This window comes from Cardiocondyla obscurior, linkage group LG07 (assembly GCF_019399895.1).
Source record: "Cardiocondyla obscurior isolate alpha-2009 linkage group LG07, Cobs3.1, whole genome shotgun sequence".
Lineage (NCBI taxonomy): Eukaryota > Metazoa > Arthropoda > Insecta > Hymenoptera > Formicidae > Cardiocondyla > Cardiocondyla obscurior.
The window spans coordinates 9,063,802-9,083,072 of record NC_091870.1 but is presented as its reverse complement, the minus strand read 5'-3'; the positions used below and the strand labels follow the sequence as shown (position 1 = coordinate 9,083,072).

General features: G+C 46.3%; 1 protein-coding gene across 2 annotated transcripts; it reads left to right on the top strand.

Moving 5' to 3' along the window:
- Positions 1–969: 969 nt before the first annotated feature.
- Positions 970–16,268, top strand: Sty (sprouty signaling antagonist). Of its 2 annotated transcripts, none has more exons than XR_011546006.1 (2): positions 970–8,076; positions 12,226–12,367. XR_011546006.1 is itself a non-coding variant. In XM_070659577.1 (2 exons), the coding sequence occupies exons 1-2, from the start codon at positions 5,862–5,864 to the stop codon at positions 14,127–14,129; spliced, it is 1,914 nt and encodes a 637-aa protein (XP_070515678.1). In that variant the 5' UTR covers positions 970–5,861; the 3' UTR covers positions 14,130–16,268. The 2 variants fall into 2 exon arrangements, 1 of the variants encoding a protein (XP_070515678.1); XM_070659577.1 differs by having other exon boundaries at positions 970–5,871; positions 12,226–16,268.
- The last annotated feature ends 3,003 nt before the right edge of the window (positions 16,269–19,271 follow it).

Sequence of the window (19,271 nt, the reverse complement as noted above, 5' to 3'; positions counted from 1 at the left end):
TATTTTTCAATTTTATTTCCGTACTTGGTGCATTTCCGTACCTTGTTATTTCCTCTATTCATATATTTCAGTTATAATAACTCGATAACCTTTCGCCGTTACGTCAAAAAAATCCGCTTATCTAGAGTTATGCTTCCGCTCGCCAGACAGTCAGACTCGTATCTGTGCGCAGGTTTTCGTCAAATATCTTTATGGTTACGTCTCATTTTTTTTTTTTTTTTTTTTTTTCGCCAATAAATACGCCCCGGAGGACACGACGCTCGTTCTTATTCGTATAGAAATATTTCGTGTAAGTTCGTCCCTGTTGAGGAGAATACGCAAAAAACGGGATATAGTCCGACGTGACTGACATCCGCGTTCACGAATACACACGTGCGAGGAAGATGATCGCGGTGCAGATATACGTATAAACTTTCCCGCGAATATCGTGCCTTGTGGAACGAGTGGGTGGTAGGTTGGTGGGTCGGTCGATCAGTCGGTTCGTCGCTTGGCCGACGACTCTGGCCATATGGCGTCCACATTCCGTTTCTCGGGTAGCAGCGATCGTGCAAGAGAGATAGAGAGAGAGCGAGAGAGACATGTGTATTCGTTTGCCCGTGAGGGTACTCGCCGCACGGTACATCTAACTCTTTCGATTCTAAATGTCCTCCCCGACGGGAAAATCGAGCAAACTCGAAGACGTCTTCGTCTTCTTTTCACCTATCGGACTGCGCTAAAAAAAAAAAAAAAATTTACCTTTCGATTAGTCCAAACGAAACGTCTCAAGGGAGTTGTTTCAAAAATTTTTTACGTGAGATTCGCAATTAACGATCTTCGACAAGAGGACCTCGGCGAGTCGCGTGTAAGACGAGGTTTGAAAGGCTCGGTATGTCGTCGTCGCGCGGTGACTCGAGATCTGCGGGCGCAGGCAGGTATCTAGAACAATATCAGACTATGCGAGGCAGGTATCGCGCCGCAGCCGGAAGACGGAGCTCGGGGTGTCCATTGTCCCCTTGTGCCTTGCACGCCTCCCGTCCCCCCGGGATCCCTTTCCCCGAAAATATTCTTCGCCCCGGGTCGTCGGTTTTACCTGCAACGACAGATTTCTCAGCTGCGGCGCATAATAGCTACGTAATGAGGTGTGCGTCGTAAAGAACGAACTTAAATCGGGGAAAAGGGGGAATATCTTTTTCCCCCGATCGTAGAAAGCCTTCCGCGAAGCACCCAGAATAGCATTTTAAAGATAATACACGTTCTATCGTTGTCGATCGTACTTATCAATTATCGAAGAGTATATAAATTTCACGATAGAGCGGCGAATTAATTATCGCAATAAATCAAGCAATTCGACGATTCTTTTCAATAAAACGACAAAGGTATTGCGAGCGAGAAGCGAGAATATACATAGGTACATTAATTATTAATTAATAATCGTTTTCTCATTGTAAATTTATTTTCCATTATTACTATACGTATACGTGTAAATGACACTGAATTATTTTGAAATGTCCCAGCTATCGCCCTCGTAATGGCATTAATTGCGAATCAATTTTAATTGAACCCCTTGCTTCCTCATTGATTTGCATCATTTTATTATATCATTGCCGCGATGAGAAAGGTTTTTGTCGATGCTATACGTTATAAGCGATCGTACGCGCGCGCTCGCGCACACACATACGCCCGCACGCACGCTGCGTAGGCGTCGTCTGGGTGGTATCCGGTGTTGCGTGTCCGTATGTTCACCCTTTATTATACACGAAGAAAATTTTATACCAACAATAAGAATTACTTAGAGTAGTCACGGTAGTTGTGGACCATCTTGGAGTTACATATTTATAAATGCTACGGCACGCAATAACTAACGTCGTAATTTAATATCGTATTTTAATTCCTCGACGATCAGTCGACAGCACCATCCTGGAGTTTCGTTTCGGCGAATGTCCTTCCGCTATTTAACGTACGTGACGGATTCGAGAGGCCGGGATAGACGACTTATCGCGAGTCAAAAGATTAATGCACATTTTTAATAATGAGCTAAGAAACCGAAAGATGTTTTAAACAAATTTAGGGGCATATACATCGTGGATAGTTATCTGCGCGATAAGCCGCGGATGGATTGTGAAAACAAGTTGAGAGAAAGAACCGATTCGGTTCAACAATTCGCGCCTCGTCGCGCTGTTGTAGATGGTTTTTTTGCGATACTCGACGGCAAAACGCATGTCCCACGCGGCGAGAACGTCGCGACAGATGTTTTCGATTCGCCCCATTCGCTGTTCCATTCGTGACACCGTCCTCGTACAAATTCGCTCGCACAACGCATTATCCCGTAATCCTCCGGCGACGAGAACAACGTCCGAGAGCCACGTGAGATGGTCGTTGCAGCGTCGTTAAACTCGCAAAACTCGTGTTTCGAGTCTCCAAGCACTTCTCGACGAAGATGCGTTCGGCGGCACCTCGTTTCGATATACTCTCAAGTACTTTTGATAGTCGAAAAAAAAAAATTGCACGTAACTACATTGTCTGGAAATTCATGTATCACGATTACGTAATGTGTCCCAATATTTTGTGCGCGCGGGGGGCAATGTTGTAATATTGTACATGTTGCAAGTCAAAGGATATCGTTGATGTCATATCCTGAGAAGTTTTGCCGGGTTCATTCGCGGATTTACGCTCGGCCCCGGAATTGCAGCGCGCATAGATTTTATCTGAAACGTTCGCCTCTCCGAGTTGGTTCGATTATGCGGCGAACGGCGCGACGTTTTCATGTCGAGTCGTACAGGATCTTCGTCGATCCGGGGGGGTTTCTTGGCAGTGGGATATTACCTGGAAACGCGTCGCTACTCTCGTGCACGATCACGCCGAACCAAAAGTCGCGTCGCGCTACATTTTAAGCCTTGCACGTCAAACTCGTAAAGATTGAGAGAGCCTCGCGCCGGCGAACAAAATATCAATTGACATTCGAGATTGAATATGTTGAATTAGGCTCGCGATATATAATCCTGGAGGATTGAATATAATAATTGTAAGTCTCGTAGGAAAGACGCGGCATTGTGTTCGACGCTGACATTTAAACTCCATTTAAACCTGCCAGACTGCGGACTTGGCGATGTGAGAACAAGAATAAAATAGCTATCTCCGGGAGGAGAAAATTCAAGAAAATATATAAAAATGCGCGGTGTACAAAATTTACAATCTCATCGGTTTGACGTAGCGGATCTACATCCCAAGAATAATGTTACGTGCTCTCTTTGTCGCGCGTTCTCGATTTTGCTCGCTTATTCGTTCAAGAACGAGAGGAGAAGAAAAAATAAAAAAAAAAAAGAGAAGAGAGAGCAAGAGCGAACGTGCCGGGTCTTTCTTTCTCTCGATTCCGGGGCCGAAAATAAGCTGGTCCAATTCCAGCAGCGGAGAATCCTTGGAGGATTTTTCGTTGCTTCTCTCGCGATCGCGACTCTGAAATTCCGTGAGTACTGGGAGGTTTGCCGACGGTAGCAGCGATCATTGTGTAATTGGCTCAGTCGGCGAGGCACGCGAGTCTGCCTCCCTCATGCTCTCGCACATGCGAAATCGGAAATGCTCGAAATAAACCTACGCTGTTTCTCGGCTGTACTCTGACGCCCCGTCCGCGCGGACGTACATCTCTTCTCTCCGCGACTGGGAAATATCAAACGATTGTCGAATAACTAGTTTCGCTGCTTTAATCTTTAACGTTGCGCGCATCGCGTTTCCTACGTATCGTATTAAATGCAAATCTCACGTTACGACCCCGATTTTCGACTAGTTCTCCTCCGTTAAATCTTTCAATCGAATCTAATTATTTAATTAATATGTGCAGTTGCCGCTTTACTTTCAAGAATATTTATCTGCATTTTGTCAGCGGACGTTTCATTAATTTTATTCTAGTCCAATTCTCCACTCTACATCGCGCGTCTCGCCGCTATAAATAAGAATGCTTACTTCCGCAAAATTGCGTCACGTCGTGCTCTCAAATATTTCTGCAGTTGACATTCTCAACGCCGTTACTCAAGTGTCATTATCGTCTCGAGACATCTATTCAATTTTGTTAAAATATCAAAAGTTGCGCGCGAGGAAGGTATTATTGCCAAGAAATATTCGTCTTAAGATGCAAGCGTTCCATCTACACCTTGCGCGAACCTATTTATTTCAACGTCGGCCTCTCGATTCATCGTTTATACGAGCGGCGGATCTTGACCGTCTGATTGAGCAACAGTTCTTAACAGTTCTCGTTGATTCCCTTAAGAATTAAAAAAAGAAACGAACAAAGTCTACCGTTCGATTTTATTTTAGACGTTTGTTACTTTAAGTAGCTTATCTGTTGGATATGCTTTTTCGATATCTAGAACTTCTGTTCTAGCTCAAATCGAAGTCTATCTTTCGACGTATCAAACTTGAAGATGGGGAGGTGAGGAGAGTACCGGAAGAGATATCGGTGAAGGCTCTAAATGACTGCGGTTCTTTGCGAGATCATCTTTAAGTATACAGCGAGGTGGCATGTTAAGGGAAATAGGATATCGTTGTTAATTTTGAGAATTTGATTTTTCTGCGTCGAGGAGGATTCATTTCTTCATTTGCAATGCCTTTCGTCAAAGTTTTCTCGACTATCCGCTACGTTTACTCGTTTGTTATCCGTTGTTCGCTTGCCTCGTTTAACGCGCTTGCTTGCTTGCTTGCTTGCTTGCTTGCTTGCTTGCTTGCTTGCCTGCCTGCCCGTGCCCGTTCCCGCTCGTCTTTCTCTCTTTCCCTCTGAATTCAACGATGTAACGACGGTTCGTCGATCCCTTCGCATCGCAAGAGTACCCCAACATTTTTCACTTTACACTTGGCAGAAATTAAAAATTTAATATTTAAAAGAAATATCTCGGAAGAATTACAATTAATAGAATTTTTTTTAGAAATGTTGTTTGGAGAGAAACTAACTTTAGCGTAAAACGGTAATAATAATAATATATATATAAAATACAGCATTTTTCCGGATGTACTTCGAAACTTACGACGTTAACATGTGTTTTGTATTGTGTGGCAAACATTGGAGATGTGTCGACCGAGTTGGGACAGCCATCTATCAGAATGCGACGAGTCAAGAAGTTTCAGCCGATTTAGCCAGGTCTTGAACCGTATTGCCAAAGAAACGAGGAGACCGCATTTTAAAAGCTAGTGCCAAACTCGCGTCACATGTGCGCACGCAAAAGACCGGAAAGGAGACCTCTGACCGGCTGGTCTCTGACGTACTCATCAAAATGACAAAAGTTACCTTTGTTACGTCGAATTGGGCAATAAATGGAATGGTCTCTTCGCATCTATTCATGCAATCTCGGTTAGTCGGTCGACAAGACAGTGGATAAGTAGCGGTAGACAAAATATCTTGGACGTCGCTATGTTTTAATTATTAATTTCCGCATTCACGAATTGCATTCCCAGTTGTATCGCGACGCAAATGCATGGGAGAAGAGCAGTTTCCCTAGCTCGTTGCCTCCGCGCTGTTATTGCCGAATAATTTGCCGCAATTAGAAAGGCCCGGAGTTACGTTGAAAGAATTTTTCGTCACTTTTACGCATCGGTATAGTTGTAATGTGGTATCAATGGTCCGGGCTCGCGCTGCACGTGCACACTTCACTGCATTCACAGTGCTGCGGATATGTCAGATTGGTGGAGGAGAGCGAGGGAGAGGAAAGGGAAAAGATGTCGTAGGGTGAAGAAAGGGGAACGAGTGGGAGCGACGTGCTCGGTTGCGTGCTGCCGGCGACGATAGCGGGTCGAAGGGGGACGGAGAGGAAGCCAGCGAGAAAGAGACGGAGGTATCAAACCAGGGAGAGATGGGGAGAGAATGTCTGTGATACGGGCGCTGGTCAGACAGAGACGAGATGAATGAACGTGAGTGTTGCGCGCACGAGGAAGACAGAGAGAGAGAACGAGTTAGAGTTAGAACAGGATGAGAGAGAGAGAGAACGAGCGAGAAATGGACTTAGGAATGAATGAACGGTGCACGACGAGGATGGAATTAATGAGTGGGATAAATATAGAATCTAGTAGTGCGCTAGAACGAGACGACCACGAGCTGTTGCTCTGTTTCTTTCATACACCCTTCCTTCTCTCTCTCTGTCTCTCTTTCTTTTTCTCTCTCTCCCCGCTTATTTCTATCTGCGCCCTCTGTTGGTCTCGATCTCTGCATGTTCGCGAGCTCGTCTCCTTGCTCGCTCATGCAGCTTGTCGTCCATGCCTGCGCGATTCGCTAAATCGAAACGTGATAAAATCTCGATGTCGATTTTCTCCAACGACTCTTCCGTGTAATACTTCTGACGCTTAAAGTGACGCGAGGAAACGAGAATTTTACGAGATGAGAACGAACGTTTGGGACGGACGTTTTAAAATCGCGGTCGGGCTGAGATACGTCACAGCATCCGCAATTATTGATCTTCTTTCTCTCCCGTTCGATCGCTAATATTCCTTTTACGCGTACATTTACATTTAACGTTTGTAAGTAGGGTGGGAAGGGCGTCCCCCGGATCTGCTGAAAAAGTCGGTAGGAAAATGGCATAGGGTAAATTTTAATGACGACGACGTCGATGTGAACGTAAGCGGCGCCACCGCTACGAGGTTCGCTATTATCAGCTACATAGTCGATCGTGGTCGTCGTCAGCGTCGCAAGTAGCAAGCCGTACTTTCTCCGTGTCGCAGAAGGCGATTACGCTTCGGTTCGAGGAGGGCGTGAGGCGACATGGAGAGTCGCGGCGACGGCGTGTGTAACGGCGGCGTGATGCCGCAGCCCGCAGCCCGCAGCCGCACGGCAGTGACGACGTAGGTAATGTTTTCATTCAATCCGAAGCTTCAATGATAGCTTCCGTCCATTCATAAAAAGCTTCGTGTGCGTCGGCCCGGCCCCGGGAGCGGCGCTGACGTTGCGCCACGTTATCGTCAGATGGCGACACCGAACTATACGTGACGCCGCCCAAACGAGTCCTTTCTTCCCTCCTCTGCTCACTCTTGGCGACCGTATGTGCTCCTTTCCGCCTGCGTCCACCCCACTCGCGTCTCTTTTCACTTTTTCGCCTCCATCCCCGCGTCCGCTTGTCGCCATTCATGGCTTCCTTCCCACCGTCTCTCTTCCTGTTTCCCTCCCTCCTCCATCTACGTTTCGTCCCGCTGCCTCGCGCGCTACGTCCCTCCGCTCTCTCTATCTCTCTCTCTCTCTTCCCTCCATCCTCTGTGACGTGTCTCTCTTTGCGTCGGCCGCCGCCTTTCCAGCTCGATTCGCTCGCAGCGTATCCATTCCCATTGTCAGTCGTTGCTCGGCGGTCATCGTGCGTGTTTGGTGGTTTGTGCCTCTGTCTCTCTTCCGCTTGGTTTCCCTCCGATAGTCCGGTATCCAGCTGTTACCACGATTATTCTTCGACGAAGAAAAGCCCTCACGTTTTCGCCGGACAAGCTCAAAGAGAGAGAGAGAGAGAGTAAGAGAAAGAGTGCTTGGACGATAGGATACACAAGGCGCGAGCGAGATTAGCATCGTGATGTAATCGACAGCTTTGATGGAGACGTGTTCCGACGTTAACCTACATGAATCGCACGAATTGAAGAGCCGGCCGCGGTCCGGGAAAAAAATATAGCGGTGAAAAGGCGTACGAAATACGTGGGGCAAGTGCAGAATGAACGGAGGACGAAAGTGCGAGTAGCGCTCCCGTCGAGGGTGCTCGTTCCTTCTCTCTCTCTCTCTCTATATATCTCTCTCTTTCTTTTTCTCTCTTCGGTGTGTGTGAGCGCGCGCGCGCGCGAGCGCAAGTCTTCCATTCGGATCTTCCTCTCTCCCTCTCGTGGAGGACGGCTCGTCTTCGATGCTGTCGCCGTGCCAGATCCAGAGAGAATGCGGATTCGAGCGTCATTGCGAGGCGTCAGCTCAAATCCACGACGACGACGGCGACTCGAGCAGGTCCGCCGCGAATGTCCGCGGGATTGTTTTCGCCGTTTCGCCAAGTGTCGCCGCGCGTGAGAATACGTTTCGAGAGAGCTCGTCCCGGCGAACCACGTCAGCCACGACGGCACCCACGCTCTTTTCTGGCCGCCCGCTAGTCCTATGAATTTTCAGTAAGTCCTCTTTTAACACCGATATTAAATGGTTCAAACATTTATATGTTTCGAGGTTACAATTACAGATTTATTTCTCCTTTATCGAGGAAAAAAGAAATACTCGACTACGAAATATCTTTTTAATTTTTTATCAATTAATTTAATTAAAGTTACAAAAAGATCGCGGTGAAGATCATACAAAATATTTGCGCGAGTTACGCCTTTAATTTATCTTGGGTCGATTACGTAATTTTCAAGTCTTTCTTTTCTCTCTCGGAATTTTGCCGACACAGTATTCACAATTAAAAAAAAAAAAAAAAAATTACGCGTTTCTTATTGACGCGCGTGATTGAAAATTTCATTTCTGCATAGACGCCGTGATATTAATTACAATTTATCTAATCTACTTATTAATAATTACGTTTGACAAACGATTGTCGTCGCGCGCGTTAGTCGATGTGCCTTGGGTTTTTAAAGATATATATTTTTCATCATTTTCGAACAAGAAAATACAACCTTCCTTTCCTTCAATTTTTTTTTCTCACAATCAATTCGTTATCGCTACTTGTAGACCGGATGTACATCCGCTAATATCCAAGTTGCGACCGTAAAGTTCCACGTAGCGATTAACTGATTGTGAACTGTGAAATCAGCTCAACGTCAGTTAGCCAACTAGCCAATTGAGCGCGATTTATTTCTACAAAAATTTCGTATTAATAATTACGTTGAGTGATATTAATTTAAAAAATGAGAATTCGAAATATTATTAATTAACTGGCTTGTAAATCGTGGGCTTTGCGTCACGGAACGACCGATACGTGACGGGGAGGTTTCGCGACCAGCTCGAGACCGATAAATTTACAATAAAGCAGCGGTTTCGGGCTTTCGACTGGCGGAAATTTGTATAAATCCTTGGCCACTCGCGCTTGTCTCGTGTCTTCGTAGCAACGAGATGGACGCGCGAGGACGTAATCGGCGAGCGCGATGCTCTCGACCCTGATTATAACACGCCGTTCCGCGTATCAGAACAACGAGAATCCGTATCGGCCGCAATCGACCAAGGTCCACGATGAATTTCAACACTTTGAGACAATGGCACGAATTTCTACGTGCAGCGATTCTAAGATGGGACGCGCGCGCGGACGTACGTGCGGAGAAAAGGGAAAGATGGTGCCGTGCGTGTTATCGCGTAATTGAAACTCGTTAGCGGATCGCGCTACGCACGAATCTGAAACGCTGGGAAATAGATAACGGGAGGAAGAACCGTATCCGGCTTATCGCGCTCGTTTCCGAAGAAAATTAAAGGCCGCTGTATTAAAACGCCCGGGATTCATGAGCTCTCGCATCAAAGGAGCTTTATGCGATGTTCTAGCGCTGGCTAGTCTCGATGCGACAGATAACGGACCATGGCGGAGGGAAGGAGAAAGCAAAGCCCCGAGTAGTTACAAGGCTGACATATTTCATTAAGACAATCCCGTACTACAAATGATACTTCCAGGGCTCTATTTCGCTCCCTATCGCCAGCTAATTTATCTTATCTTTCCAACTTTCCGCCAGCTTACGACACAAAAAAATAAAAAAATAAAATAGGGAAAGAAAGAAGAAAAATTATTGCTTGCGTTAATATTTGCCACGCGCGAATTATGCCTCGGCCAAAAGACGCCTCGGAAATATTCCAAAATTCTTTCGTTTTATCGATACGTTTAATCTAAACTTGTTAGCGCAATGATTCGGTTAGGTGGCTGGGACGTATCTAGACCGCAGAGGAAACCGATATCAAAGGAAGAACTTATCCGTTCTTATCGTCGACGTTTCCGACTAGCATTAAAAACAGTTTATACCGCGCGATGGTGCTAACTGCGGGCGCATTCATGTAATATCGTGGCCTTTCGCTTCGTCGGCTTGATTTAAAATTAGTAGAAAAAAAAAAAAAGAAAGGCCTGCTTCACGAATGTAGCTGACTTGCAAACAATATTCATTAGGAAATTTATAAGCGTTACGGTACGCGGATGTTGCATCGCGTAATCATCGCGCTCATAGATTGATTTATTGAAAATTATCTCCAACTGGTTTTTTTCTCGCGATTCACGACTCGATTATCGTCTTCTAATTGTCCCCGGGAAAATCCGCCAAGACACCTGACGATACGTCTACAAGAAAAATTTTCGCAAACTAAGTTTCCATAAACTTTTCCCCCAATAAACGTACATAGTTCCGCGATGGGGAATCGCGTGTTTCTTGCGATTTCTCCTACATCCGATAGCGTTTTCTTTTTCCTCTAAATTCATATCCTTTCGATTAGGTGTATCTAATTGTCAATGAAATCGACCGTGTACGCTGCTCGTGTGGTGACGCGTGGAACGCTATAATTCTGAAAAATTCTGGCCACAATGGCCATCGGCGAAGCTGTAATCGAGCTTGGATAGAGAGGAGAGAAGAGGAGAAGCGTGCACCGGCGGCCGCGCTCTCTCGCATTCGGTCGCGAAACGCGGCGGCGTCTTATCTGCACGGCGTGGTGGTCGGTTGGCGCGGAGCGGAGCGGTTAAAAGCTTTGACCTATGGCAGTCGGTCGACGATAGCCGGCCCGTGCATTCCACTCTGAGCGCACCCTTTCTGAATGGCCCGCCTGTTTCTCGACGTGATCGCTCTACGCTGCTCCGATCTGTCGCGACGGCGAGCGAAAACCGCCGCTGGCGGCGTTTAACGTTCGAGTGCCTCGTCCTGTCCCGCGAGTCATCGTCGTAAGTCATACGTATCGTATCGATAAAGTTTATTCTACGATCTCTCGTTTCGACGTTTGTAGCCCCGGCATCTGGCGAGTAGATGCACGTCCTCGGCCATCGCTAGCCGCAACCGACTCGTAGATCGTTTCCAAATATTTGAGACTCGCACCTCGTCGTGGCAACTGCGATGAAATACGCGCGCGCTCACCCTGGCTAAAGAGATAACGCGTCTCTCGAAAATTTTCCAGTAAAATCGTTATAACCGCGCTGGGTCGTTGCGAATCGAGGCGCGCTATACCAGAGGAAACGACAAAGTGGAGCGACTGATAAAATGAAGCCGGAGGAAACTCGCGGGCCGTCCACGATTAATGATCTCGATACGCACGATTCTCGGAACGCGTCTAATAATCGGCCGCGCCTCGAAAGCTAAATGCGCGCGGCAACTCGTTCGTTTATTACAAGCTGCCCGCGGAATCTAATTTTGCGCCATTTCTCGGCCGTGTTATAGAATGCCGGGCTCACAGGTGAATGAGCAAACGGCTTGTCCGCGCAAAGATGTAACGGCACGATTTCGTGTAGGCTTACGCCTAACTTTAAAATGGCTCTCGCAGACAAGTGTATTCGGGAAGAACGTTCAAGAGTTTGCTCGTGGAAAATAACGTTTCACAATTTCCTCAACTCAGTTCTCATTAATTTCAATCTACGTAATTTTTTTTTCTTTTTTTTTTTTTTAATTTTTCTTTTTAATTCGCACTTTGTGCAGCAAATATATTTATTTAACAGACCGGGGAATATTTTTTCATCTTGTAGAAAAAAATTGCATCGCGACGAGCATAACGCCGTCCGTTTAAACTTTAGACAATTCGCTTTCCGCTTTCCATTAACCGAGGGTATAAAAATGAAAGATTCCAAGAGCACTTGGCGTTGGTCGAAGACGCGATCGGTCGAGCTCGAACGAGAGAGACTCTCCTGGTTGTTCGACACCGTGGGCGCCGCGAGTGGGTTGGCGATCACCGAATCGAGAACTTGGCGGCCCACTCGTCCCGTCCTCGCCCACGTAGAAACGACGGAACCTCTCTTCGCGATGACCGCGTAGGTGCCGAGACTCGATACTTTGCCCGTTCTCGTCGCTGCCGTTCAAGCCATTTCCGATTTTCGAAAATTTACGCCCGGAATCTCATCGAAATCTCAATTTTCAATTGTGCCATTACCATTCCCGCGTATCTCCGAAAGCTCCTCGATTATATAAGATTATACGCAAAGATCTTAAAGAGAAATACTCTGTGTTAAAAAAAGCATTCGTCGCAAACTTATTTCACGTACTTGTAAAATAATATTTAATGGAATAAGGTAGCGATATAGAATAGTAAGATAATTGATATAGTTGTGTAGCATTTGATCTGATCGAGTATGTAACGTGACACGTTGGTTGGGATGTTTTCAGGTGGGGATGAAGCGCGTGTCGCGAGGGCGAGAGGAAGCGGACGCGGAGCATTACCGAGCCCCATCCTCGCTAATGGAACGTCCTCGTCGAGAGTATCACCACCTCGCGCGGGCTGGGCAGTGCGAATTACCGAGGCGACCCTTATCCCAACGTCAAGTCAGCATTCATCGGTTTCAAATACACCGACGACGCCTGTCGAACGATGGGCTAGTAAGCGGACGGTACCAGTTTGGACGGGTCGTGCCGCAACGTCGTTGTCAGCAGCAGCAGCAGGAGCAACAGAAACAGCAACGGCAACAAACGTACGAGGAGAATCGTTCTTCGCAGCGGATCGAGGACCAGCTAACACGGCTGGGATCCATCTCGAAGATTGTCGGATCGAGAAGGAAAGGGAGGAGTTGGAGGCGACGAAGAAGGTGGAGCATTGGCAACGGCAATATTGTCAGGATCAACAGCAGCAGCAGCGGCGTCACTTCGAGAGGTCAACGCTGCAAAGTTCAGGAGCAGCGGGACGTTTTGAACTGAATGGTCGGCCGATGTCGCGCAACGATGCGATATCGCCGCTTCCGCGGCCTCTCTCCTCGCGAACGAACATTGCCGCGAGCGACGACGACCGTATCAACGGCGCCGTGGACTCGGATTCGCGTTTCGTCTTGTCTGAAACGCGCGTGCACGATCACAGCCGGCCGTTTCCGCCCCCGCGGTTACCGCTTGTACACGTGACGACGTCTGTGCCGTCTGTCCCACCCCCGCCGCCACCACCGCCGCCACCCTTGACGTCGCGATCGGTACCCGGGTCACCGACAACCCGCGTCGCGCCACTCACTATGCCTCTCACGCCGCTGTCGAGTTCCTTTCGAAGTAGGTCGTCTCTACGTCGTTCGCAAAACGTAGAGACCTCGCCGAGCGACGTCAATTCCAGAAGTCTGTTGTCGCCGTCGTCCGTAGACACTACGATCACGACGATCACGACGTCGCCGAGAAGTCCGATCGGCGAGGTGAGCCTCGCCGCCCCGCGACCGGACGGCGAGAGGACCATCAACGAATACGTCGAGGCACCGTTCAAGAATTCGCGTTGCAATCAGGAACGACGCCTTGATGCCGACACCAAGACAGCCGGGGACTGCCCGAAAACCGAGAGGAGGCATCATCATCATCACCATCACCATCATCATCACCATAGAGGCCACGAAGATAGCACGGTGGTGCCGACACATCGAGCGCGAGGTCGCGCGAAAAATCTAAGTATACGCGGCTTTGGGAGCGGTCCCGGGGTCATTTCTTCCGTCGCCACGTCGGCTAACGCCGCGACAGCGAACGCCGTCACGAAACAACCGGTCTCTTTTACGAAGGAACCGGCCAATACGCTTGGCACGAGGACCTACGATCCGGCTGCACTGTCGATCATATGCGATTTTTGCGGTAGATGCCGATGCGAGTCGTGCCGGGAGCCGCCTCCGCTACCCAGCAAATGGCTCTGTGACAATACGTGCCTCTGCTCGGCAGAAACCGTTCTAGATTACGCGTCCTGTTTATGTTGCGTCAAGGGCCTCTTCTACCATTGCGTGGACGGCGGCAGCGGCGGTGCCGTTCCCAGCACCATGGACACCGACGTCGCCGCGACGAGCTGTGCCGATGAGCCCTGTTCCTGCACCGGTAATCGCACGGCATCCAGGTGGGCCTGTTTAGGCGCCCTAGCGTTGCTAATGCCCTGCTTATTGTGCTATTGGCCTCTTCGAGGTTGCGTAACTCTTTGCGAGACGTGCTACGCGCGTCACGCAGCGCAGGGCTGCCGGTGCAATATGAACGCGATCGGTAGTAGACATCATCCCATCACAAGTGATATCGGAGACTCGAGGGACCCGGAGAAGAGGCTGTTAGATCCAGTCACGCCGGAGCTTTGAGCGACAACTATCCATGTGGAAACGCCACATAATTTCCACGTCTTAATAACAGAAAGAAGATCGGGATATTCAGGAATATAGGATCCCATCTTAATAGACATATCGAACGTACATGTTACGTGTGTGTGTGTGTGTGTGTGCGCGCGTTTGTATGTGTGTGTATGCGTGTGTGGAAGCTTGAATGGGTGGGTCTGGATGTGGGAGTGCATCGCTTATTTGAGGGTACAGGCGTGCTTGCGTATGCTTGTTTACGTGTAATGGAAGAGCCAGAGAGAGTAAAAGTGAATTGCATCAAGTACAAGAGCTGCATTTAAAAGTCGAGGAAAATGATATCGGATTTTGACGAACTTGTATGTTTGACGTTGCGAATATCTTTATTTATTATTCTTCCATAAAAAGTACGTGCGTAAGTATGTGCATACGAGTGCTGTGCGTTTACGCGCGCGAGAGTGCAAGAGAGAATATGAGCGAATGAGAGAAAAAAAAGTTATGTAAAAAAAAAAACTAGGATGTGCATACTTCTGCGTGTGTGTGTGTGAGTGTATATACGCTTGTGCGTGTTATGTGTGCACGAATAAAGAGGAATTAAGTACGCGAGTAGCGTATCGTCCAGACATACCACTTACGCATAGATAACTTTATACATAATGAATTATACGCATTGTACCACGCGCCGAGTGAAAACGAATGAACGGTAATATATCGGAGATTTAGGGCAGGGAGAGGGAGAGGGATTTACACATACATCCACAGAATAAAGAAGAAAGCCGAATTATATATTATATATATTGCGTTTGTATAAAGAACAAACTTTTCTACGATTAATTTATTTGCGGCTGTAACGCTAAATACGGTTTACAAGAGCGAATTGTAAAATGGGAAGAGTTGGAAAGAGAAAAGAAAAGCGTAAGGAAATTGTGCATTAATGTATGACATTATACGCATGGACCAACGTGGTCTTTGAGTTAAAGCTTGCTAGCGTGATTCAAGTTTTCGGCCCGGGGTAAAAGAGAGAATCGGATGGGAGAGATGGAACGAGAGAAAAGAAGTAAAGAAAATTAAATTTTAAACTTTAGTTTTTCGCGTAATAAGTAAAAATTTAAGTACGTTGTTAATTAGGTGAGCAAAAAAAAGAAGGGAGAGGAATGGAACGTACGAAATGGAAAATCGCCCAAACATATGTAGATTTTTGCGTTTTTTCATTTCGTTAATATTTTCTCCAGTATTATAAAGTTCTATGAGCATCCTTTTCTCAATTTTTTAGCGTTTGTCATTTAAAAACGGTCCATGTGGCATTATTAGCGTACAGACGTGAGAAGAAAATCGCAAAAAAGAGGAAGCTCTCCCTTCTCCGCTCTCAGCCTCATCCCCCCGGTGATTTTGTTAGCTATAAATAGGAACTTGAGATCGGTAACGTCGCAAACAAACTCGCAATCGTTTTTCTTGCCTTTTTTTTTATCTATCTTTTCTCTCTTTCTCTCTCAACCCTTCTTGCGAAGGGCGAGTACCGAAATAAGGCAAGGATGATATGATAATACGAAAAGAGCGTTATAGCCTCAGTGATAACGTCTAGACGGTGCGAAAAAGCGTAACGAGGTTTTTAATATAAGATGAATGCGATAGCACGACGAAGGATAATATTGAATTGAGTAATGCGTGGCAATGCAAGACAAATTAAGCCTTTGTCCTTTCGCGACTCGCGAATCTATGCAATTACGGTTCTCTGAAATATTTTAAAGAGCGTTTTTTATTCGTTAAAAAAAAGACGAACGAATAATTTTTCAATCAAGTTGCAAAACATTTGGTTTTCGAATAATTATTTGAAATTTCTTAAACGCGAGGTTGGCGAGAATTTTATTTCACCGTGAATTAAAACTGCGAAACTGGACGTAGACTTGGTTCACCGAGGACAATGTGATTGCACATCGATCGACTAGTGAAGGCGCGAAAGGAGACGAAGGCGTGAATGGAACGTGAGTGCATGTGTATGTACGTGTGAATGTGTATGCGTACGCGGGCATTTGTATGCGTGCACGCGGGTGTGTCTCGCCAAGCGAAAGAAAAGAAGTTTTTATTAATTAAGTCTATACAATCTGTATATGTCTTGTAAATATATACATATATATATATATACATATATATAGACTCACATATATATATATATCATGCATAGATATGTATATATTTGTGCATTTATGTATTCGGCACGTCGGCAGGGAAATCTGTAAAGACGTGCTTAACTACCCCGCCAATTTGATTCCTTTACATTAAGCTCTTTATTCTTACTTGAAGTAAGTAGGTTTCAAGATAAAATATATTTCAGTAAATGGATAGATAAGGCATAATAATTTTCGACTCAAAGATTTTAGACACACGCTATATTGGTGCTAAATTATTATTCAATTAACTTTTACTTCCGAATATATTCATAATAATTAAAAGGGAAAAAAGAAAAAGAAAAAACAGATATTTACTTTTTTCAACTATACGTCTCGTGGTCGTCAGCGTCGCCAAAAAGTCAAGAGTCCCGGCTTCTGTGCTCTATTTGCTTAGCAACGATCATTACTTAGATCGTCATTAGCGGGCAATTGAATAGGCCGTAGCGTACGTACGGCGCGGCGAGAGAAGCGAGCGGATGTAAGCCCGTTAGCCTGGCGGACCCGATGCAGCTCAATGCAGTTCTGCCATAACATTCTGTTGCCGTCGAGCCGAGGGATAAATCGAGACAAAGCAGCATAGCTATCCACAGTGGTGACGGCAGGATTGTGATAAGTCTTGAATTGAAACCACAAGGATAGAATTAATTTCAGGTGTACATACATATAATAATCTTCAAGTATAAGACGCGCGACACTTTGCAATACGCTTACAATTAGACATACCATAGTATTTGATAAAACAATTGGTCGATTCGGCTTTAGTGCTGATTAGTTAGTCGTGTAGGAATAAACGTCTCCCTTTTATTTATTTATTTAAAAGCTTTAATTTTTTTTATGTTAACTTGGCTAATGCGAAAGTAAAATAAATGCAAGATTAATAATCGAAATAAAAATTAAATATTACATTTGAGCTACTTTTCTCATAAAAGACTCAAACCGATCGAGGCTTGTAACATACTTGAGTAAAGTTCGTCACAGTTAAATGAAACGAAATATAATATATATCTATATATACAAATATTTTTATACATTATAAATACGTAAGAATTTTAATGAAATTTATCTAAATTAGATAGCTTTTCCAATAAAAAAATAATAATGATACGATGTTCTGAAGAAAATTTACAATAATTTACATTCAATATGTACAGCAGATGGTCGAATAAAATTGAAAATACATCTATATATTCAAAATTATATCGCGATACTAAGAGCGAATGCGTTCTTTCGTTGTTCATTTCTTGCGCTGGTGACAGATTTGCCGTGCGTTAGTCGAGAAGAAAAGAAAGAAATGGATACAGAGAGTAAGAGAGAAGGATGCTGTTAAGAAGTCCGGACGCGCGACGAGCCGAAAATAAGAAGAGAGCAAAGTGGCCGGCTGGTCCAGTGGTGTCTTGTGACCGGAAGTGGCATTCCTTCCTCGCCTCCCTCAGCACCGCCTTCGTCTTCTCTACTATGAAATTTCCAAGAGCCAGCACCAGGCCTCCTGCCAGAGAGCCCAACTTGGAATCGCGACTTCCACGTGTATGAATCCAGAGGCTCGTCCGTGTGAAGCCAGCGCTTCGGCTGCCGTCGGATGGAAGAAAAGGCCAGAGCTATACGCTGTCTGTCCTCTTTCGCAGCGTATAACTCTGGCCTTTTCTTCTATCCGACGGCAGCCGAAGCGCTAGTTTTACACCGTCGAGCCTCTGAATCTGTACGCGTGAAAGCCGCGGTTCTGAGTTGGACTCTCTGCCTCCTGCCTCTTCCGTCTCTCCCTCGTCTCTCCTCCGTGTATCTCGCTTCGTTCTCCTCTTAGTCCCTCGTCACGTTGTTACTTATCCCTTCCATCGCGCACCGAGCGAACGCAACGCGACAACCGAGGATTACCCTCTTTTAGCGACTCGTTAACCATGTCAAAAGATCGAGACGTCAATAGATTTCCGTGTTTAAAGCACGACATTGAGATATCGTAGAAATCATACGCGGGCGAATCCCTTCTTTTTTTTTTTCTCCTCTTGTTACGTCGACGTCGCTGTTGCCCCTGCCTCCCACGCTCTGATCTCGTGTACCTTGTTTCTGTTATTCAAAGGTCGCTATGCGCACACCACTGTCACGGACAAAGACCTTCAAAGAAGTCCAACTCTCTGACGCTCTTCGATGTCATCTGCAGCGACACGTCGCAATGCCGACGGTTCCAGTGACAATTCGTCGAATCAGGAGGGACGCGAATCTAATTTTAGGAGACGTATTTCGCATTTGCTTCATCTAAGGAAGAAGGAAAAAAAATAAGGCTGAGAACGGATAAGAGGCGAGGCATTTTTCTCGGTCGAAAGCATAAAGAACAAGAGAGGAAGAGAAAGAGAGAGAAAGAGACGCGTATGACGATGTCAGGGTGATGTTTTCGCGACGGAGCCGACCGCGAGTATTCTATATTAAACTTAGGCGCGGACGCGAGCAGACCTATTGCGAAACAGACGCCCTGATATTTTCGTTACATCGCGCGAGTAACTGCTTCCGGCCAAGTGTTCTCTGTCTCTCCCCTTCCTCTCGTTATTTCTCTCTCTCTCTGTCTCTCTTTCTCTTTTGCTCTTCTCCACTCCTTGAGCACTCAGTAGCTCTCCTCCTGTGCTTATCCATTCTCGCTACCACCTCGTCATCACTCCGTCTCTTTTTTTCTTTCTCTTCTCTCCGTCTTGCTCGAGTCGTCCTCTTCTGGATCGACGGCCGTGCTTCTTCAGCCGGCCGGAAACACCTACGCACTCGCTGGTAGCGTGTGAGAGCGTGTAAGGTGGGACGGAGGCAATGGGATAAGCCTACTCACGAAAGATTGCTGTCGTCGACGACCTTTTTGCTTCTTGCTCTTGTAGCATTTCTTCCTCTTGCTTCTCTCCTTTCCTTATCCTTTTCTAACTCGCGCAGCTATTCGCCTCGCCTCTTTTCTCCTACCTCTCTTTCCATTCCCGCGTGGCCGACCCGTACGATGGAATTCACCCAAGTTTTT